Raw genomic sequence first — 17039 nt, 5'->3', positions numbered from 1 at the left:
ATTGGTTAGACATGGGTTAAGGTTAGGTTTATGGCCCCTATACACACTGTAGGAGTTTTAACCCTCTAGCACCCAGGGTTGCTTTTTAGCAACAAATTTATTTTAATTAATTACTAAATTATTATTATTTTTTTCTGTTCTTTTTTCACCTGAATGTCATCAGTGATGTTCATTGCAATGCCAATTCAATGCCATTAGTCATGATATTTGCATATGAATACCCCCCACAGAGGCTGAAATTCACACAAATAAAAAATGTTTGGACTCTGTGCAATTTTGAACATTTTTTTACCTAAAACTTTTGACCTTTACCCTAATAAAAGTAGGTAAAATAATTGTAACATATGTTTTTTTGTGATCATTAGAATGTCTAGAACATGTTTTATTCATTATTGTGAAAGATATCCCCCAAATGTAAATTATTAATTTATTATATTATTATATAATTATTATATAATTATTATAAAATTTTCATCAAACTTTTTTTTTTTTTTTTTTTTAACATATTTTTTAGTGTCAGTGCTAGTAGTACAAAGTAGTAGTAAGGTTGAAATCTATTTTTTGCAAGTAGAAATTAATGCGGGTGTTAGAGGGTTAAAGTTGTCGGCGAGTCATCAGATCGTTGTGCATTTCACACTGCAGGAGTCTTTTTTTCGGCTGTCATTATATCTTTGTGGCTGTCACACTAAACGATTGATCGCCGACCAGGGATCACACACTGCAATAGTTCACCAAGATGCTACATCATTTGTTTTTTTTATTCCAATTAATTTTGACATGCACGTGCAGGATGCCGTGATACAAGCGCGAGACCCACACAGGGCGTCTCTCTCTCTCTCTCTCTCTCACACACACACACACACACACGGTCCAAACCAAAAGTTTGCTCTGCACTGTTGATTCCGATTCCGGTTTTCAACATTATTCAAGTGAAATGCGTAACGGCAATATTGGACTAATATAGGCTACCAATATGTGGGTTGGGGTAGCCTACAGGGATTTACCGACGGAATGAAGGTTACCGGTATATACAGGTATGCGTTATATATCTGATCATACAGTCGACAGACAGATGGACAGCAGCGCTGTGAGCAGTGTGCTCTCATTGGTTGTAATACAGGCCTTATCGGGGCGCAGTCGCGACCCAGTTCATACTGTACGGTGTTGTTTTCGTCGACTAAAACTAAGACGAAAAATGTTCGTCGACTACCTTTTTTCACTGACTAAAACTAAATTAACCCATTCTGGGCGGGAACCCCTATTGGTATCTTACCCCCTCAGGCCGGGCACCCATATTTGGGTTCTGTACAGTATGTACAGTATTCAAAAATGTAATTTTTTTGATGCTGCTATATAAATATTTGAAGTTTTTCAGAAACCTTAGGTCAGGATTTAGAGGCGTTTTTAGAATTGGCTTTAGGCCTAAAAGGGTTAAAACTAAATAAAAACAAATCTATGATGACTAAAACTAAGACTAAATATACTGACAATTTCGTCAACAAATAAAAACTAGACTAAAATGTTAGGAAGGGACTAGTGGACAAGAGATCCAGTTTTATGCTGGGTTGCATGCTGGAAATAGTCGCGCTGCGACGCGTTGTGAGATTGTATATCTGCTATTTTCAGCATGCAACCAAAGTTTAAAATATGTCATTACGACATCAAGGCCTGTCAAAACACATTTTAGTCGACTAAATCAACTGTAGATTTAGTCGACTAAAATCGTATGACATTTAGTCGACTAAAACTAGACTAAACACTAGGACATTCCAGGCGACTAAAATGTGACTAAAACTAAGTGAGAACTATTCAAGAGACTATGACTAAAACTAAAATAGAAATGTGCTGCCAAAAACTACACTGATACTGTATGATGTCCAGTCGGCGACAGAGTCAAATATCAAACGTGCTAGATGTTGCTAGATCTTCTCGCAGCTCCTTTCACACACGGCGAGCAAAACCTCGCCGATCAAAGCCCCGATTTTACGTCATATCGGGGGGGTTTTATCGGCGAGCGCCAAAAATGCTCCCCGACAGCACAATCGGGCAGTGTCTACGAGCCATTAGGTGTGCTGCCCCGCGGGAGGTTAGGGTTAGGGTGAGGGTTTGAGATAGGTTGTAGTTGTAGGACTAATGATTGGTCTAAACAATGACTAGTCCAAACCAAAAACTGTACTGCACCCGTTGCAAGTTGCAATGTCAAATTTGTACGTGAGTTAAGAGTACTGGGGGTACTTGCTTTATGCAACTAAAAAGTACATTTTATAAATTGTCAAAAGCAATTCAATGCATTTCAGAGTTAAAACTTTCCAAATTACTTTTGGAAACTTCTGAGAAATCTCCACAACATATTAACAAGATAACTGCCACCATGCCAACCGGAATTGGTCGCTTCCAGTCACTTTCTGGAAATGGCAGACAATGGTTGGATTTTAATAGAATAATAGTCAAAGGGAGAAAAAATGTTAATATAATTGTAAATATAGCAGAGTTATAAGCTCACAATATGTCAAATCAAATAATCAATGATGCGTTGTGAGATTGTAGATCAGCTATTTTCACTATTTTATCCATTCCTCAGTCGAAAGTACAATATTTTCCTTTGAAAAATAGTCTAATAATAGTGGAGGGAACTATCCAAAAGTACACATTCTCAAGGTACAGATATTTCTTATTTTCATGACATTTTCAATGCTGCAGGCTAAGGTGGTGTCTGACGGTGAGTTTTCAGACTAAGGCGGAACATAGCTAAAATAGCCACTCTAGATCGGCTAGGATAGCTTTTTTATAGTTATACTGCTGTAATATTTTAAAACTGGTTAACCCATTTAGGCCCGACGTCGAAATAAAAAAAGAATGTATTTTTAAAAATGTATTTTTTTCTAAAAAACCTCATGTTTCTATATCAGTGGTTCTCAATATTTCAGGTCAAGGACCCCTACAATTATATGTTATATGCCTCCGACCCCCATCTGAAAATATGTTGTTTTTAGTTTAAAACTGAAACTCCGAAAGAATATTCAAAGATTTGAGGCACATTTTCACGATTTTTCAAAAATAGCAGACCTACAATATTTTTCAACAGCTAAAGTATAACATAATGCTTCAAACAGCGAAAGGGGTTAAACATGTAATCTATGAAGGAATGAATGCCATGAAAGACCTGGGGTTTGAATTCTCGGCGGGGCTTCCAGCTCAGTTCGGCCGGTCGCTCAAAACAAACAAACAAATTAATAGTTCAAATTAAATATAAAAAACAAAACAATTAATTTAAGTGTTTGTGTTCCAGCGCCGTGTTCCCAGCAGGAACAGAAGAAACGTACACACCTGATGCAACGCCACGCAACTGTTAAGTTCCATGAGCCTGTGTTGTTTATGTGGTTGGACACTCCCCCGAGACACACACACACCTGTGTATCCATGACTCTCTGTCTCGATCGCAGTGAATGACTAGAATTAGTCGACTAAAATCTTATATTTAGTCGACAAATTCTACAGTTGATTTAGTCGTCTAAAATGCATTTTGGCTAGGCCCTTTATGTCGTCGAAATGGCCGATTTTACAATTGCTTAAAATAGCCGACCTACAAGCTCATAGCTCACATAGCTTACGTATGTTCACATAGCTTGTTGTCAACATAGATTCTCATGTAGTTTTCATTTTGCTTTCGTCAGTGAAAAATCACACACGTGTGAACTGAGTGGTGCAATTCCCCCCCATCTCTCTCTCTCTCTCTCTCTCACTAGAGACACAGCACTACCCCTCTCTCTGTTTCTGGCGCCCCCTACTGGTATAAATAAGTAACATACTCGTGCTCATAGACACACACAGGTACACAGGTACACAGGTACATGGACATTGCTGGTTGTAGGAGTGGTTGCACCACTCAAAAAGGTAGTTGACGAATGTTTTTCGTCATAGTATTAGTTGACAATTAGTCGGTCATATACTAAAGACTGTAAAAAAATAGCCCAATGCCTCCCTGCTTGTCACTCAGCATCAATTGTATTGGCCGGGCGTCAAATCAACCAATAAAATGATTCCCAAGCACGGCGCGGCTGCAGCTCACCACTCCTTGGCTGCGGCTCACCGCTCCGAGAGATATTCTTTTTATTTTTATGTTTTATCCCACAATTTTGTAACCCATTTTTTCACCCAGTGTCAATTATCTAATGTAATCCTAGCCTCTGCCAACCTGGGGGGGGGGGGGCAGCGGACTGACCTCATGCTTCCTTCTATGCATGAGGAGTCCAAGCTGCTTCTTTTCACCTGACAGGGGAGGGTTTCCCCGGCCGGACGTAGTGCATGGAAGGAACACGCTATTCCGACCAGTTTCTTTCCCCTCCATCAGGCGCCCCTGCTGGCCAGGGAGAGGCAGTTTAGAGACCAGGATTACTGCATGTTTTTGTGAGGGTACCTACCCTAGGGGACACGGGGAGAACATGCAAACTCCACACAGAAAGGCCCTTTCGCCAAACCCGCCTGTCTCTCTCTATCACTGTGTTCCGTCCGTGACCAACTGACCATGCACGTTCGACAGTCTATTTAGATTGCCTCGCAGTCGTTCGTCGCTGCAGTGGCCGGGCTGTCAACTGTCATTATATGAATGTGCAGCCAAAGCCGTATAGCCTCATGTGGCTGGTGGTGGGCTGGCTGGGTAGCCTATACATATATCTCCGATGCAGTTCCCACTTGCGCTGGCAGCCTGGCACCCATATTTTGGCGTATGCACGGTTGATAAATGAGGGCCATAGATTCTTAGCAGTGTGCGGATGGTGCAGTATTTTCTTTTTCTATACTGTAGGTATGGTAGCATGTTCCTCTCCATGGCGTGTGTGTGTGTGTGTGTGTGTTAAGGCTGTACACTAGACCTTCTTTTAGGACTCAAACTTCGGCAGGAATTTTCGAGCGAACATCCGGACCATTTGTTTCTAATTGATTTGAAAAAATAACCTTTGAGATTTCCGCCTCGATCAAAGCGCAGCGCGTCTCCCCCCGCTCTTTATCAATCCCTCTCGTCTCTCCACACACACACACACACACACACACACACACACACACACACACACACACACAGGCTCCGTGAAAACGAAACTGATCTTGCTTGCTGCTTGCTGGCAGACACTTCTCCAGACGACAGCATTACATACATAGCTTGCTCGTTAGCTGTCACTCATTCATTTGTTCCACCTGTGTACTCTCAAGGTATGAATTGAAGTGGGCACAGGACAAAAGCAGAACCTCCGTCAAACCGTGACCGTTTTGCTTAACAATGATCAGAGTTCACTGCTTTTTGGCAATAGGCTATGTGATGCTAGAGAGCATATGCTAATATATTATGGCTGCTAAGAACGGTTCCCCCCATCAGTGATCATGCTGGGGTGTGTGTGTGTGTGTGTGTGTGTGTGAGAGAGAGACACGTCAGGAGGTATTTCTTTAAATAATCATAACTTCTGACAGGAATGCACTAGAAACTATAGCATATAGCATTCTCGCCGAGATATATTTTCGAGTTAATAAACAAGGAAAAATATATTTTCTTTTAATAAAAAATAAAACGAATGGTTCAAGCCCATGAATTAAGATTCGAGTGCCAACCCTAACGAGCGAACATTCGAACCTTGAATGTTTGGGGACAGCCTTAGTGTGTGTGCGTGTGTGTGCGTGTGTGTGTGTGTGCGCGGGGGACGGCCTGCTCTCAGTGAAACTCATCTCCATCAGGCGATACGAGGCAGCCGTCACGTCATGCGTTTCGTTGCCGGAGGACACCTGTGCTCGTCTCTCTCTCTCTCTCTCTCTCTCTCTCTCTCTCTCTCTCTCTCTCTCTCTCTCTCTCTCTCTCTCTCTCTCTCTCTCTCCTCTAGGAGTTTTGAGCAGGTGACAAGGGAAGTCGAAGGACTAGAAGAATCCACTGGGAAATGGGCTAAACTGGGGAGAAAACGAGGGAAAGTTGACAAAATCCAGGAGCACTTTATTGCCCAAGTCTGTTCGGTAAGTAGGTCACACACACACACAGTACAGTACAGTCTGGTACTCCCGTTCGTACTGCAGAGGAGTTAACGTATTTAGACCTGAGGACGATTCTACAAATGTCTTCTAAATCCTGTTTTCTATGTCAGTCGTTCTCAAACATTTTCATGTCAAGGACCCCGAGAAATAATGTAATTTGCCGCCGACCCCCATCTGAAAAGATGTTGTTCTATGGACCCCCCCAGAAGCAAAGATTTGAATTAAAAATGTTGGCTCTGAAAGAATATATATTCAAAGATTTGCACAACATTTTCACGATTTTTTCAAAAATAGCAGACCTATATAGACAAGCTCGACCTACAAGCTGCCATTTCTCAATAGCTAAAGCATAGCATAATGCTTAAAACACCAAAAGGGGTTCCCGTTCAGAATGGGTTAACACAGAGCTAAGACAGCTCAGCGGAGGCTCTCTCTCTCTCTCTCTCTCTGAGTGACACCATCCATCCACCAGAGCTGTCTCTCTACCATGCGAGCGGAGCCTCGATCGGAGCTTCAGGATCTCACATACTGAGAACATGCCAGCCATGCTATACAGCACTACCACCGAGACAACTGTACAGTACTGATGAAATCATAACCTCCAATCGCACACACACTGCACACGCAGGCACGGACACGCATGAAGGCACACATATAGAGACACGCGCACACACACGGGGGTGTGTATAGATATAACCAGGGCACAGTGTGTGTGTGTTCCTCTATTGATGTGCGAATATGATCTGATAAGCGCTGACATGTTTATTCCCCACAGAGCTGTTAATTCACACCCCGCGCCGCATCCCCTTTAACACTTCCATCTGATTGGCCCTATTGATTGCTCCGTTCGCCGCCACGGAGAGCCGCAGAGCACTCGCATGCGGTTTAATGCGTGTGTGTGTGCGCGTGTGTGCGCGCGTGTGTGTGTGTGTGTGTGTGTGTGTGAGTGAGTGTGCGTGCGCATGTATGCGTGTGTGTGTGTGTGTGTGTGTGCGCGCGCGTGTGTGCACTGGTTTTACTATACTTGTGAAGGCCTTAACCCAGTAAGACCTGAAGCCGATTCTAACAATGTCTTCTGAATCCTATGTTTCTATATCAGCGTTTCTTACACTTTTTCATGTCAAAGACCCTCACAATTGTCTAAATAGCAAGTGCCACGCTGTGTGCTTTTTCAATAGATATATTGAAATAGTATATATTTTATAATAGTATAAATGGTTAACACTAGCATGTCTGTTTTTATTTTTATTGTGAAGTTTATTATCTTTGCCCATGAAGCTTTCCATGACCATCATCATCCATCTATCATCTAAGACATTTTTGACATCTGAAACATTTTCATTTCATGTGTTAACGTGGATATACATAACAGCTCAACATCTAAAATGATCCAGTTTGAATGAGTTCATGTCTCCAAACTCCCCAAAAGTATAGTTACGTGTTTTAATTTTGTTTCTGAAATAGATATTGTGAGGACAATTTCCCTGCTCCTCACACGAGCAATGGTTGTTTTTATGGATTAAAACAATGACTTGGTGAGTTCGGTTTACAACAAGGAAAAAAGACTGAGGTTGGGATTCACGGTTAAGCCTTTTGAAGTTTACATTTAGGGGTTGTAGTTACGTCTGATTTATAGATACACGGTGGGTGTCAATATGCTGAAAATAGCTGATCTGCACGTTTTGTAGAGCAGCTATTTTAGCTTCAGTTTAACAAAAAAACAAAAACAAACATGTGGGATGTACATGTTTGTTTTTGTTTTTGCAGTGGTTCCCTATGAAGACACAAAGGAGAGTATTTGCGTCTCCATAGGGAACCACTGCTGGTCATCAAATCGCTGGCTTAGGAATGCGACAGAAACAAATCCATGAAATCAAGTCTCCATGGTGTGAGCAATCGATAGAGAAACGGTCGTTTTGAGATGTGGACCTCACAAGTATAGTAATACAAACGTGTACGTGTGTGTGTGTAGTTTGTGTACGTACGTGCGTGCGTGCACGTTTGGCAGCCATCACTGCAGGCGGTATAGAGTGACAGTGTATCAGCTCCATCACATGTCACAACAGCAACACGTCTCTCTGTCAGGATTGCATTATTTTTGTCTTATTCCCGTTGCCTCTCAGGCAATGTGACTACATTTGACTGAGGGACTGCCATTGGATTTTTTTTCACGTCATATGAAAGCAGGGAATCATAGCTTCAAATTGACATATTGGTTGTTCAGTTTCACCCACCAGTTTTGGAGATATGGCTTATAGAGTAATGTATTGCAGAGAAAACAGGCTTGAAAGGTACACATCTGTGGTCTCTAACATTACACCTAGCTACATGTTTAAGCATCTATTTCATATTTACGATTTCAGCTCTGACACTTATTTCAGACATGCTCTAATATGTGAAGAGTTTGCGCGATGGCAGGCTCTCAGTCAAATCTGGTCACATATAATACCGCCGGGCTTCAAGTAGTCACGCCGAGACTGTGGTTTATTAGCTCCAGAATGTATCATAGCATTATGCGGGTTTGCTCGCACACCGCCGGGAATACATTGTGCAAAAAGCATGGAATACAGTAGAGTATATTCCAGAAAACACCCGGTAAATTTACCCACAAACTCCGGTAAACTCCCGAAATGTACCATCACCCCTGTATATTACTGTACATTACTGTATATGCCCGCTAAACTTGAGGTTTATGGGCAAATATAGTCCCCATAATTGCCCGTTAATCCCTCTTTTCATGCAGTGATAGCTGATCCACAGATAAGATGTTTTCACCGTGATGTTGTCCGGTCGGATCTTTCTGTCTCTACACCCCTGCGTCTCACTTTCTTCCTCTCTCTCTCTCTCTCTCTCTCTCTCTCTCTCTCTCTCTCTCTCTCTCAATGTCTCTCTCTCTCTCTCTCTCTCTCTCTCTCTCACCGTCTTCACTCTTGTCTCGCTCCTCCCTTCTCTGCTCTGCTCCAGCATCAGAGTTTTGTACTCTGATGCCAGTGTTGTTTTCGTCGACTAATACTAGGACGGAAAATGTTCGTCGACACATTCTTTTCACTGGCGAAAACTAAATGGAAACTAAATGAAAACTAAGGTATGATGACTAAAACTAAGACCAAGTATAATGATAATTTCGTCAACATATAAAAACTAGACTAAAATGTTAGGAAGGGACTAGTGGACAAGAGTATAAGACAAGTCATTTTACACTTGGTTTCACGCTGAAAATAGCCGATCTACAAGCTCACAAAAAGTGAAATCTGTCATCACGACGGCATCAAGCCCCGCCAAAATACATTTTAGTCGGCTAAATCAACTGTAGATTTAGTCGACTATTAATCTGGTGATGTTTAGTCGACTAAAACTAGACTAACACCAAGACACTCAGTGCAGTGCAGTGCAGCGGGCCTCACCTCCTCTGCTGGATGTCGTGGTAGTGCGAGCGTTTCTGCAGCCGCCAGGCCTCTCTCTCCAGCGAGGTGGAGTCACAGCTGTAGTAATGGAGCAGGAAGGGCCACACCTCGCCGCGGATGGACGGGTCGATGCCGCCGAAGAAGATGGCCTGCGGACGGAGCGAGGGGGGGGGGGGGGGCAACAACGGTTCATACAAAAAGACCTTCAATAAAACTAGAAGCCCGTATAGAGGGTATGGACATGCATAAAGTGAATGGCAGATTGAGTGGCAAAGTGAGTGAAACAAAGTGAATGTAATGTTGATTAACACATTCTGTGTATAAATCGTCTGGAAACGTCATAAGGATTGGAACCGAGTGGTGCCTTCGACGTCTGTGGACGTCCTAGCGACGTCCAAACGACACGGGGCGAGATAAGAATATTCAGAATTATTCCTATATATTTTTTTGGCATTTCGCTTTTCGCTTGCCGTATGCTAACGCTCTGTGCAACTATTAGCTTGTCATTGACTCCCATGTTAGCGCGGCGGAAAGAATGACTCGTATCTCCTCATCCAGGGCGCTCTCCGTGGTGATAAATGGATCGATATGCTGGCGCTTCATTTCTGCTCCTCATCCGTCTCTCCCGCAAAATATGAACGCTTTTTGGAGCGTATATAAATATATTAAGATGATCGGGGATTGTGAGGTCACTTTGTCAGTCAACTTTTTTAAGAAAGTGTTTCCGGTTCATGGCTTTCAAAATAAAAGCGATCACTACTCTGGCGATTACTCTGGCACCCCGGAGCTTCTATTTTGATGCACTTCCTGTACTAAATGGCTTAACCCATTTTGACCGGAGGACGATTCTATAAATTCTGACAGTTTTCTGAAAAGACCCATGTTTTTCTGCGTGGTTCTCAAGCATTTTCATGTCAAGGACCCACATCTGAAAATGTGTTGTTCCAGGGACCCCCCCCCCACCCCCCAGAAGCAAAGATTTGATTTAAAAACATTTGCTCTGAAAGAATATATATATTCAAAGATTTTGAGCCACATTTTCAAGATTAAAACAAAAATAGCAGATCTACAAGCTCGTAGCGCGGCACTCAGTATATAGAGCGCTCGGTTGCACTTCCGCATTTGGGCCCCCCCCCCCCCCAGAGATAGTATAGTGTCCAAGTGTCCTTCAGCAAGACGCTGAACCCCTAATTGCTCCCGATGAGAAGGTCGGAGAATGTACTGCACAATCAATCACAATCTACTGTACATAGTGTGTGTGTGTATATAATATATATATATATATAATTACTAGATACACACACAAGAGGAAAGGAAAAAGGTTAATCTAGCTTTTCAACTGAGACATCCAACACTGCGCATTTACAAGCAGTGCATTCTCTCCCACACCCACACACACACACACACACAGAGAGGAGGGTGTACACTAGTACCTTGCGTAGCTTGTACTCCTCCTCCACCTGGCCGCTGTGGTTGAGGTGTCGCAGCCAGGTGGGGACGTCCAGCCGGCGGTAGAGCTTCTCCTCGGGGTGGGTCTCTGCCGAGGGCAGGGTGGGCCTCCGGATGGAGAACTGCATGCACGACTTCTCGTCAGACACCTGTGGACCATGAGGCACCACACGGAGAGAAGAACACACACAGGTGACGTGGTTATTTATAATAATGGCACCTTTCACCAGTGGCGCGCACATATGGACAGTGACACCCATATGTGCACGCCCTTTTGGCAATGTGCCCTTTTGAAAAAAAAATAATAATAATTGCTTTATAGCCTGCATGGGGTCCACCTATGCTTTCTATGGCATATAGGCAGCTCCCGGCAGAATCTGCCCGGAGAATCGAGACGCAGCTGCGCGACATGAGACTAATTAGAGCAACAGAGAGAGAGAGAGAGAGAGGAGAGAGAAAGGAGTGTGTGTGTGTGTACGGGTGTGTACGTGTATGCGTCAATTTAACAAAGGTGCAGACGATCAGAAATCAGCAGAGAGAGTGATCGACGTTTGCGCTACTGTATGCCGAATTGAAGTGGACTCGGTACCAGACTTTTTCTTTCTCCTGGAAATAAAAACTAGGTATGCACCGAAAGGGAAATTCTTGGCCGAAACCGAATACCGAATATAGGAAACAGTTGGCCGAAAACCGAATAACCGAATATGATTAATATTATAGATATTTTTTTCCTACCATTGCTGTCATGTCCGTACCTTAAAGCTACCCGATTATGGCAAAAGACATGATTATGGCAAAACTTAACTTAAATAATAATAACTATTATGGCTCCATAAAACCTTTATTCAGCTCTTTTGAATGCATTAATTGCATACACTATTCGGCGATATATTTTCAGCATAGTCGGGGCCGAAACCGAATAGGCTGAAAATGCATTCATATCCATTTTCGGCCAAATATTTTCTGCAGGCGAATATTCTATATTAAGAAAAACGTCTGGGTTTTCGAGGCTAGCCGCTTCATAACTCTATGGGTGTAATTAAATACCTGGTCCTTGAGCTGCGTCTCACGGCAACACTTCCACTGCTGGAAGACCTCAGCCAGCTTGTCCAGGCCGGCGTGGTGGAAGTGAAGGATCTTGTACTGGCTCTCTCTGCTGGCGATGACCAGCTGGCCGCTGGTACAGGCCTCGTCACTGTGCCAACGCAACGAGAACGACATGTCCGACTTTAGAACAGTGCTCCTCGCAAATATCTTACATTTACAATGTAGGCACTTAGCAGACACTCTGAACACATTTAGACCTGCTGAGGCCGATTCTACAAATGCCTTCGAAACCCTGACAAGTTTTCTGTCGTTCTCAAACATTTTCATGTCATAAGGATCCCCAAAATTATATGTACTTAGCAGTCGACCCCCCATCTGAAAATATGTTGTTCCAGGGACACCCCCCAGAAGCAAAGATTTGAGATAAAAATGCTCTGAAAGAATAAATGCACCACATTTTCACGATAAAAAAATTATAATAGCAGATCTACAAGCTCTTAGCTAGGTCTTCTATTTATTAATAGCTAAAGTATAACCTAATGCTTAAAACACCAAAAAGGGTTCCCGTTCTGAATGGGTTAAAGGGACATTTCACCGTCGCGAGAAACTGCAGTCACTCAATGTCAATAGAGTTTGAAATTTGCACCCTATGGCCAGAATAATTATGAAATCTGTGTGTTTGACTGGATTGCTGAATTCCTACAATGACTATGAATAATGCTTTGGTGCACTGCCCCTCCTTGTGTAGAGGAGGGGAGGCTGCATGGAGGTGTGACTTGTAGTCCAGGAAGGAAGTGAGACCACATTTTCATGACAGGATTTTGGTCATGAATATGAAGGCACCATGACTAAAATATCTAAAAAAAACACACATCAAACCCCCAGGAAAGTGTTTCTTGTGTCCTGAAAATCACTCAAATAAGATCTGGTTGCAAAAAGTGGTGAAGTGGCCCTACAATCCAGAGCGATTTACAGTAGGCAGCATTTTCGCGTCAAGGACACATAAAGTGACACACTGACATTGAATTGTACGGGGAATGACCGAAAGTCCGACCTCCCGGTAGTCGGACCGACCTACGTGGTAGGTTAAGACTGAGGTTAGGGTTAGTGACCCACATGGCCGGTTAAGACCGAGGTTAGGGTTAGGGATAGTGTAAGTGCCATTTTTACTAGCCGATCTACATTGACACGTGAGCTGGTAGATCGCCAATTTTTAACTATTCAAAAATGTTTTTCAAAATAGTAAAACAAAGAAAAAAAAGTGTAGGGATAAGGGCCAGGCATTGACGAGAATAGGGCCCTAAAAACTTGGCTGCTACTCCGTTTAAAGTGCTCTAAACTAAAAAATAAAAAGTCCATAGTCTTGGCTGCTGGTGGATGGATTTGGGAAATTCTCCTTTGGTACCACCCATTCCTGGCCTGGGACATGTGAGAATGGTCTGGTAAAAACAAAATCACACCCATGTGAAGTGAGGGGCGCTCTTTTTTTTTAATATATATTTTTTATCCCACAATTTTGTAACCCATTTTTCACCCCTGTGTCAATCATCTACTGTGATCCTGGGCTCTCCACACCCTCCGCCAACCTGGGGAGAGCAACGGACTTAACTCATGCTCCCTTCATGCCTGAGTGTCCAAGTTGCTCCTTTACACCTGACAGGGGGGATTTTCCCTGGTTGGACGTAGCGCGTGGAGGGAACACGTTATTCCAACCAGTTCCTTTCCCCTCCATCAGGCGCCCCGGCTGGCCAGGGGGAGGCAGTTTAGAGACCAGGATTACTGCATGTTTTTGTGAGGGTACCTGAGGGTACCGCTCTTATCATCATACATCATCATTATGGCATCTCATGAACGACTGAATTTAGACGATTTGTCGTAGATTTTCCCTTTGTGTGTCAAATGGCATTTCATGTTTCCGTTGCCACAAATTTACGTCATATTTGGCGGACATTTGACCCAATTTCTCCTTTCATTGTAAATATAGGCAAAAATCACACTTGTGTGAAGTGAGCAGCGCTCTCATCATCATACATCATCTCATTCTGGCCAATCACAATTTGTGTCCTCACTTTTCCGTCTTCACTTTTCTGCCGTCACTTTTGCCGTTACTTTGCTCAGCCAATCAAATCATCGCTATGGGGTGATCAGCCAATCACAATATAGGAGAGGCTAGAGCCGCTCAAAAACGAGCCTTTACAAAAAAATAATAATAATCACACTCGTGTGAAGTGAGGGGCACCCGGTAATGTTTGTTTAAAGTGCTCTAAAAACCTTTAAAAAGTCCATAGACTTGGCTAGCCTAGCATGGCTATAGCTAATAGCCTGGAACCTCGGTGTGGAAGATGTATTTTCAAGGGGCGGTTCTCTCTTTGAATAGTGGGCTCTGATTGGTCACCCACAACTAAATTTTGTTGTGGGCGAACTGCTACTATATGTTTATTTAAAGTGCTTGGCTGCCACTCTATGTTTGTTTAAAGTGCTCTTAACACTTTAACTGCTACAGGTTCTAGCGGACCATGGCTTACTGGTGCTGAAGGGTTAACATGGGCTTTTTGAACTTTTTGGGGGGCCCACAGCGAGGGGCCTCTTATAGCGTGAATCACACCGCATAAATCAAAAGAAGGCCCAACTTGTCCACTTCAATTTAAAAAAAAAATTATGATTCTACCATCTTCCATTCTGGAGATATTGACCTTTTTCTAACACCTGCTTTTGCCTGCACGCTGCTTGTGAAAAAAAACAACAGAGATATGGAGGCCTGAAGTTGACAGACATTTCAGTTCAGTTTTTTTAGTTCAAAAGACCGATATAAAATTGAGCACAAATAATATCCTATACAAACCATATACCGAATGAAAGCCCTGAATGTCTACTTTTAGGAGGAAAACAGTACACATTGTACACATATACAGTTTGTCACTAATTGGCTATTGAATGCAGCTTGCGCCCACCAGAGAACTTTAGAGAAGGCATGGACCCGAAGAACTATTATTCACAAAATAAGGCCTATAGCGACATGTACATACTATATACCGTATGAAACAGTAGACTCTCTGCTTTCATAAGAAAAATACCACCCAGAAAAATCACACCCCTGTGAAGTGAGCAGTGCAATTGCACTGCTCACTTCACAGGGGTGTGATTTTTATTATTATTACAGTATTAGTATTTTTCTTATGAAAGCAGAGAGTCGACTGTTTCATACGGTATATAGTATGTACATGTCGCTATAGGCCTTATTTTGTGAATAATAGTTATTCAGGCCCATGCCATCTCTAAAGTTCTCTGAAAAAGATAATTTTAGAGAAAGCATGGACCTAACAACTAAATATTCACAAAATAAGGCCTATAGCGACATGTACATACTATATACCGTATGAAACAGAATACTCTCTGCTTTCATAAGAAAAATACTAATACTGTAATAATAATAGAAATCACACCCCAGTGAAGTGAGCAGTGCAATGTTGCACTGCTCACTTCACAACATTGCACTGCTCACTTCACAGGGGTGTGATTTTTATTATTACGAGTAAGACGCGCGAACGCGGAAAGCGAACGCAGATCGTAAATTGCAATAACAATTAGAATAAATTACAGACATGATCTGCAGGGTGTCATAGTTAGTGCTTGGACCACGCCAGCTCCATATATGGTCACAAAAGACGCCATCACACTCATGTCACCATGACTCAGCCATAACCATATAAGGAGTCCCCAAAGCAGGACCACGCCATCACACTCATGTCACCATGACTCACAAATCACTCAGCTCCATATATGGGCACAAAAGGGCCAGGTCCACATATACAGTAAGCGAGACAGACAGACAGACACACACACACACACACACACACAGACAGACAGACAGACAGACAGACGTGATCTGCTAGGTCTCATAGTAAGTGCTCATTGCATTCGCAATTACAGTATTAGTTTTTTTCTTCAGAAAGCAGAGAGTCTTGATGCACATAATTATCTGATCATAAAACGGACTTGGAAACTTTCTTCTGCCTGCATCGTGGTCAGTCTCTCTCCTAAGTTGTTATAAAATATAAATCAGCCTCAATCGTAGCCCCATATGTGCCCTCTCCCTACGCTCATTGAACTCATTCTGTGATTCGAGCTACAATCGCAGTAACAGGGGGGGGGGGGGGCAACTAGGCTTTGAGGAAATGATCTTGCATAATCAACATTATTGTCGATTGTCGTGTGCCGCTCCAAACATGTCCAGACATACCACTAACCTCATCGATCCAGTCTCGCGTATCTATAAGGTGAGACGCGAGACTGGATCGGATTGTGTCTGGACATGTTTGGAAAAAAAAACAACGACGATCGTGGATGGATGCGGCAGAAGCAGAAGCAGCACGCAACGTGTTTGGAAGAAAAAAAACAACGGGAAAGCACCACCTGTCGTTGCAAGACAAACACCCGTATGTTGCTGATAGACAGATAATAATCGATCCGATTATGTCCTGCCGTTCATTTTATCACATTAGGTGCAGGGCAGGCTGCTCGACGGTGAGTTTATAATAGCCTGTTGTAACGAGAAAGGGGGGTGGATGGTTTGATGCGGCAGCAGCAGAAGCAGCACGCAACGTGTTTGGGAGGAAAAAAAAACGAGAAAGCACCACCTGTCGTTGCAAGACAAACACCCGTATGTTGCTGATAGACAGATAATAATCGATCCGATTATGTCCTGCCGTTCATTTTATCACATTAGGTGCAGGGCAGGCTGCTCGACGGTGAGTTTATAATAGCCTGTTGTAACGAGAAAGGGGGATCATGGATGGATGGATGCGAGCAAAGCAACAGCAGCAGCAGTACGGCTCGCGATCAGCGACCAACGTATCATGGCGGTCCCTCGATAATGATGTGCAATCTGTCGATGACTAACTCCACATGTGTCTGGCAAACGTTATGAAATCAATTATATACGGGCAGAGAGCAAATCGCGTTGTATCTTGTTCCGAGAATGAGAGTGCAAGCCTTGCAGTTGAAAGCAGTGGGGACTCGGGAGTGGGGGGGGAACTGCCAATGCGATCCAAGAGGAAGAGACCCCCCCCCCACCATTCTCCCTCGGGAGAAACCATGTAGAAACAGGAGGGGAGGGGGAATCGAGTGTAT

General features: G+C 43.1%; 1 protein-coding gene across 1 annotated transcript in view; it reads right to left on the bottom strand.

Moving 5' to 3' along the window:
- Positions 1-17039, bottom strand: part of LOC308323899 (TBC1 domain family member 16-like) — a gene marked incomplete at its 3' end in the record, with an annotated part of 192426 nt that overhangs the window by 92891 nt on the left and 82496 nt on the right. Inside the window, 3 exon segments of the mRNA XM_080775763.1 lie at positions 9414-9562; positions 10847-11011; positions 11910-12057. Of these exon segments, the coding sequence (XP_080631889.1) occupies positions 9414-9562; positions 10847-11011; positions 11910-12057 (462 nt within the window).

Source organism: Protomyctophum bolini (genome assembly GCF_963924005.1).
Source record: "Protomyctophum bolini genome assembly, chromosome: 11".
NCBI classification, from domain to species: Eukaryota; Metazoa; Chordata; class Actinopteri; order Myctophiformes; family Myctophidae; genus Protomyctophum; species Protomyctophum bolini.
This window is presented reverse-complemented; position numbering and strand designations above follow the sequence as displayed.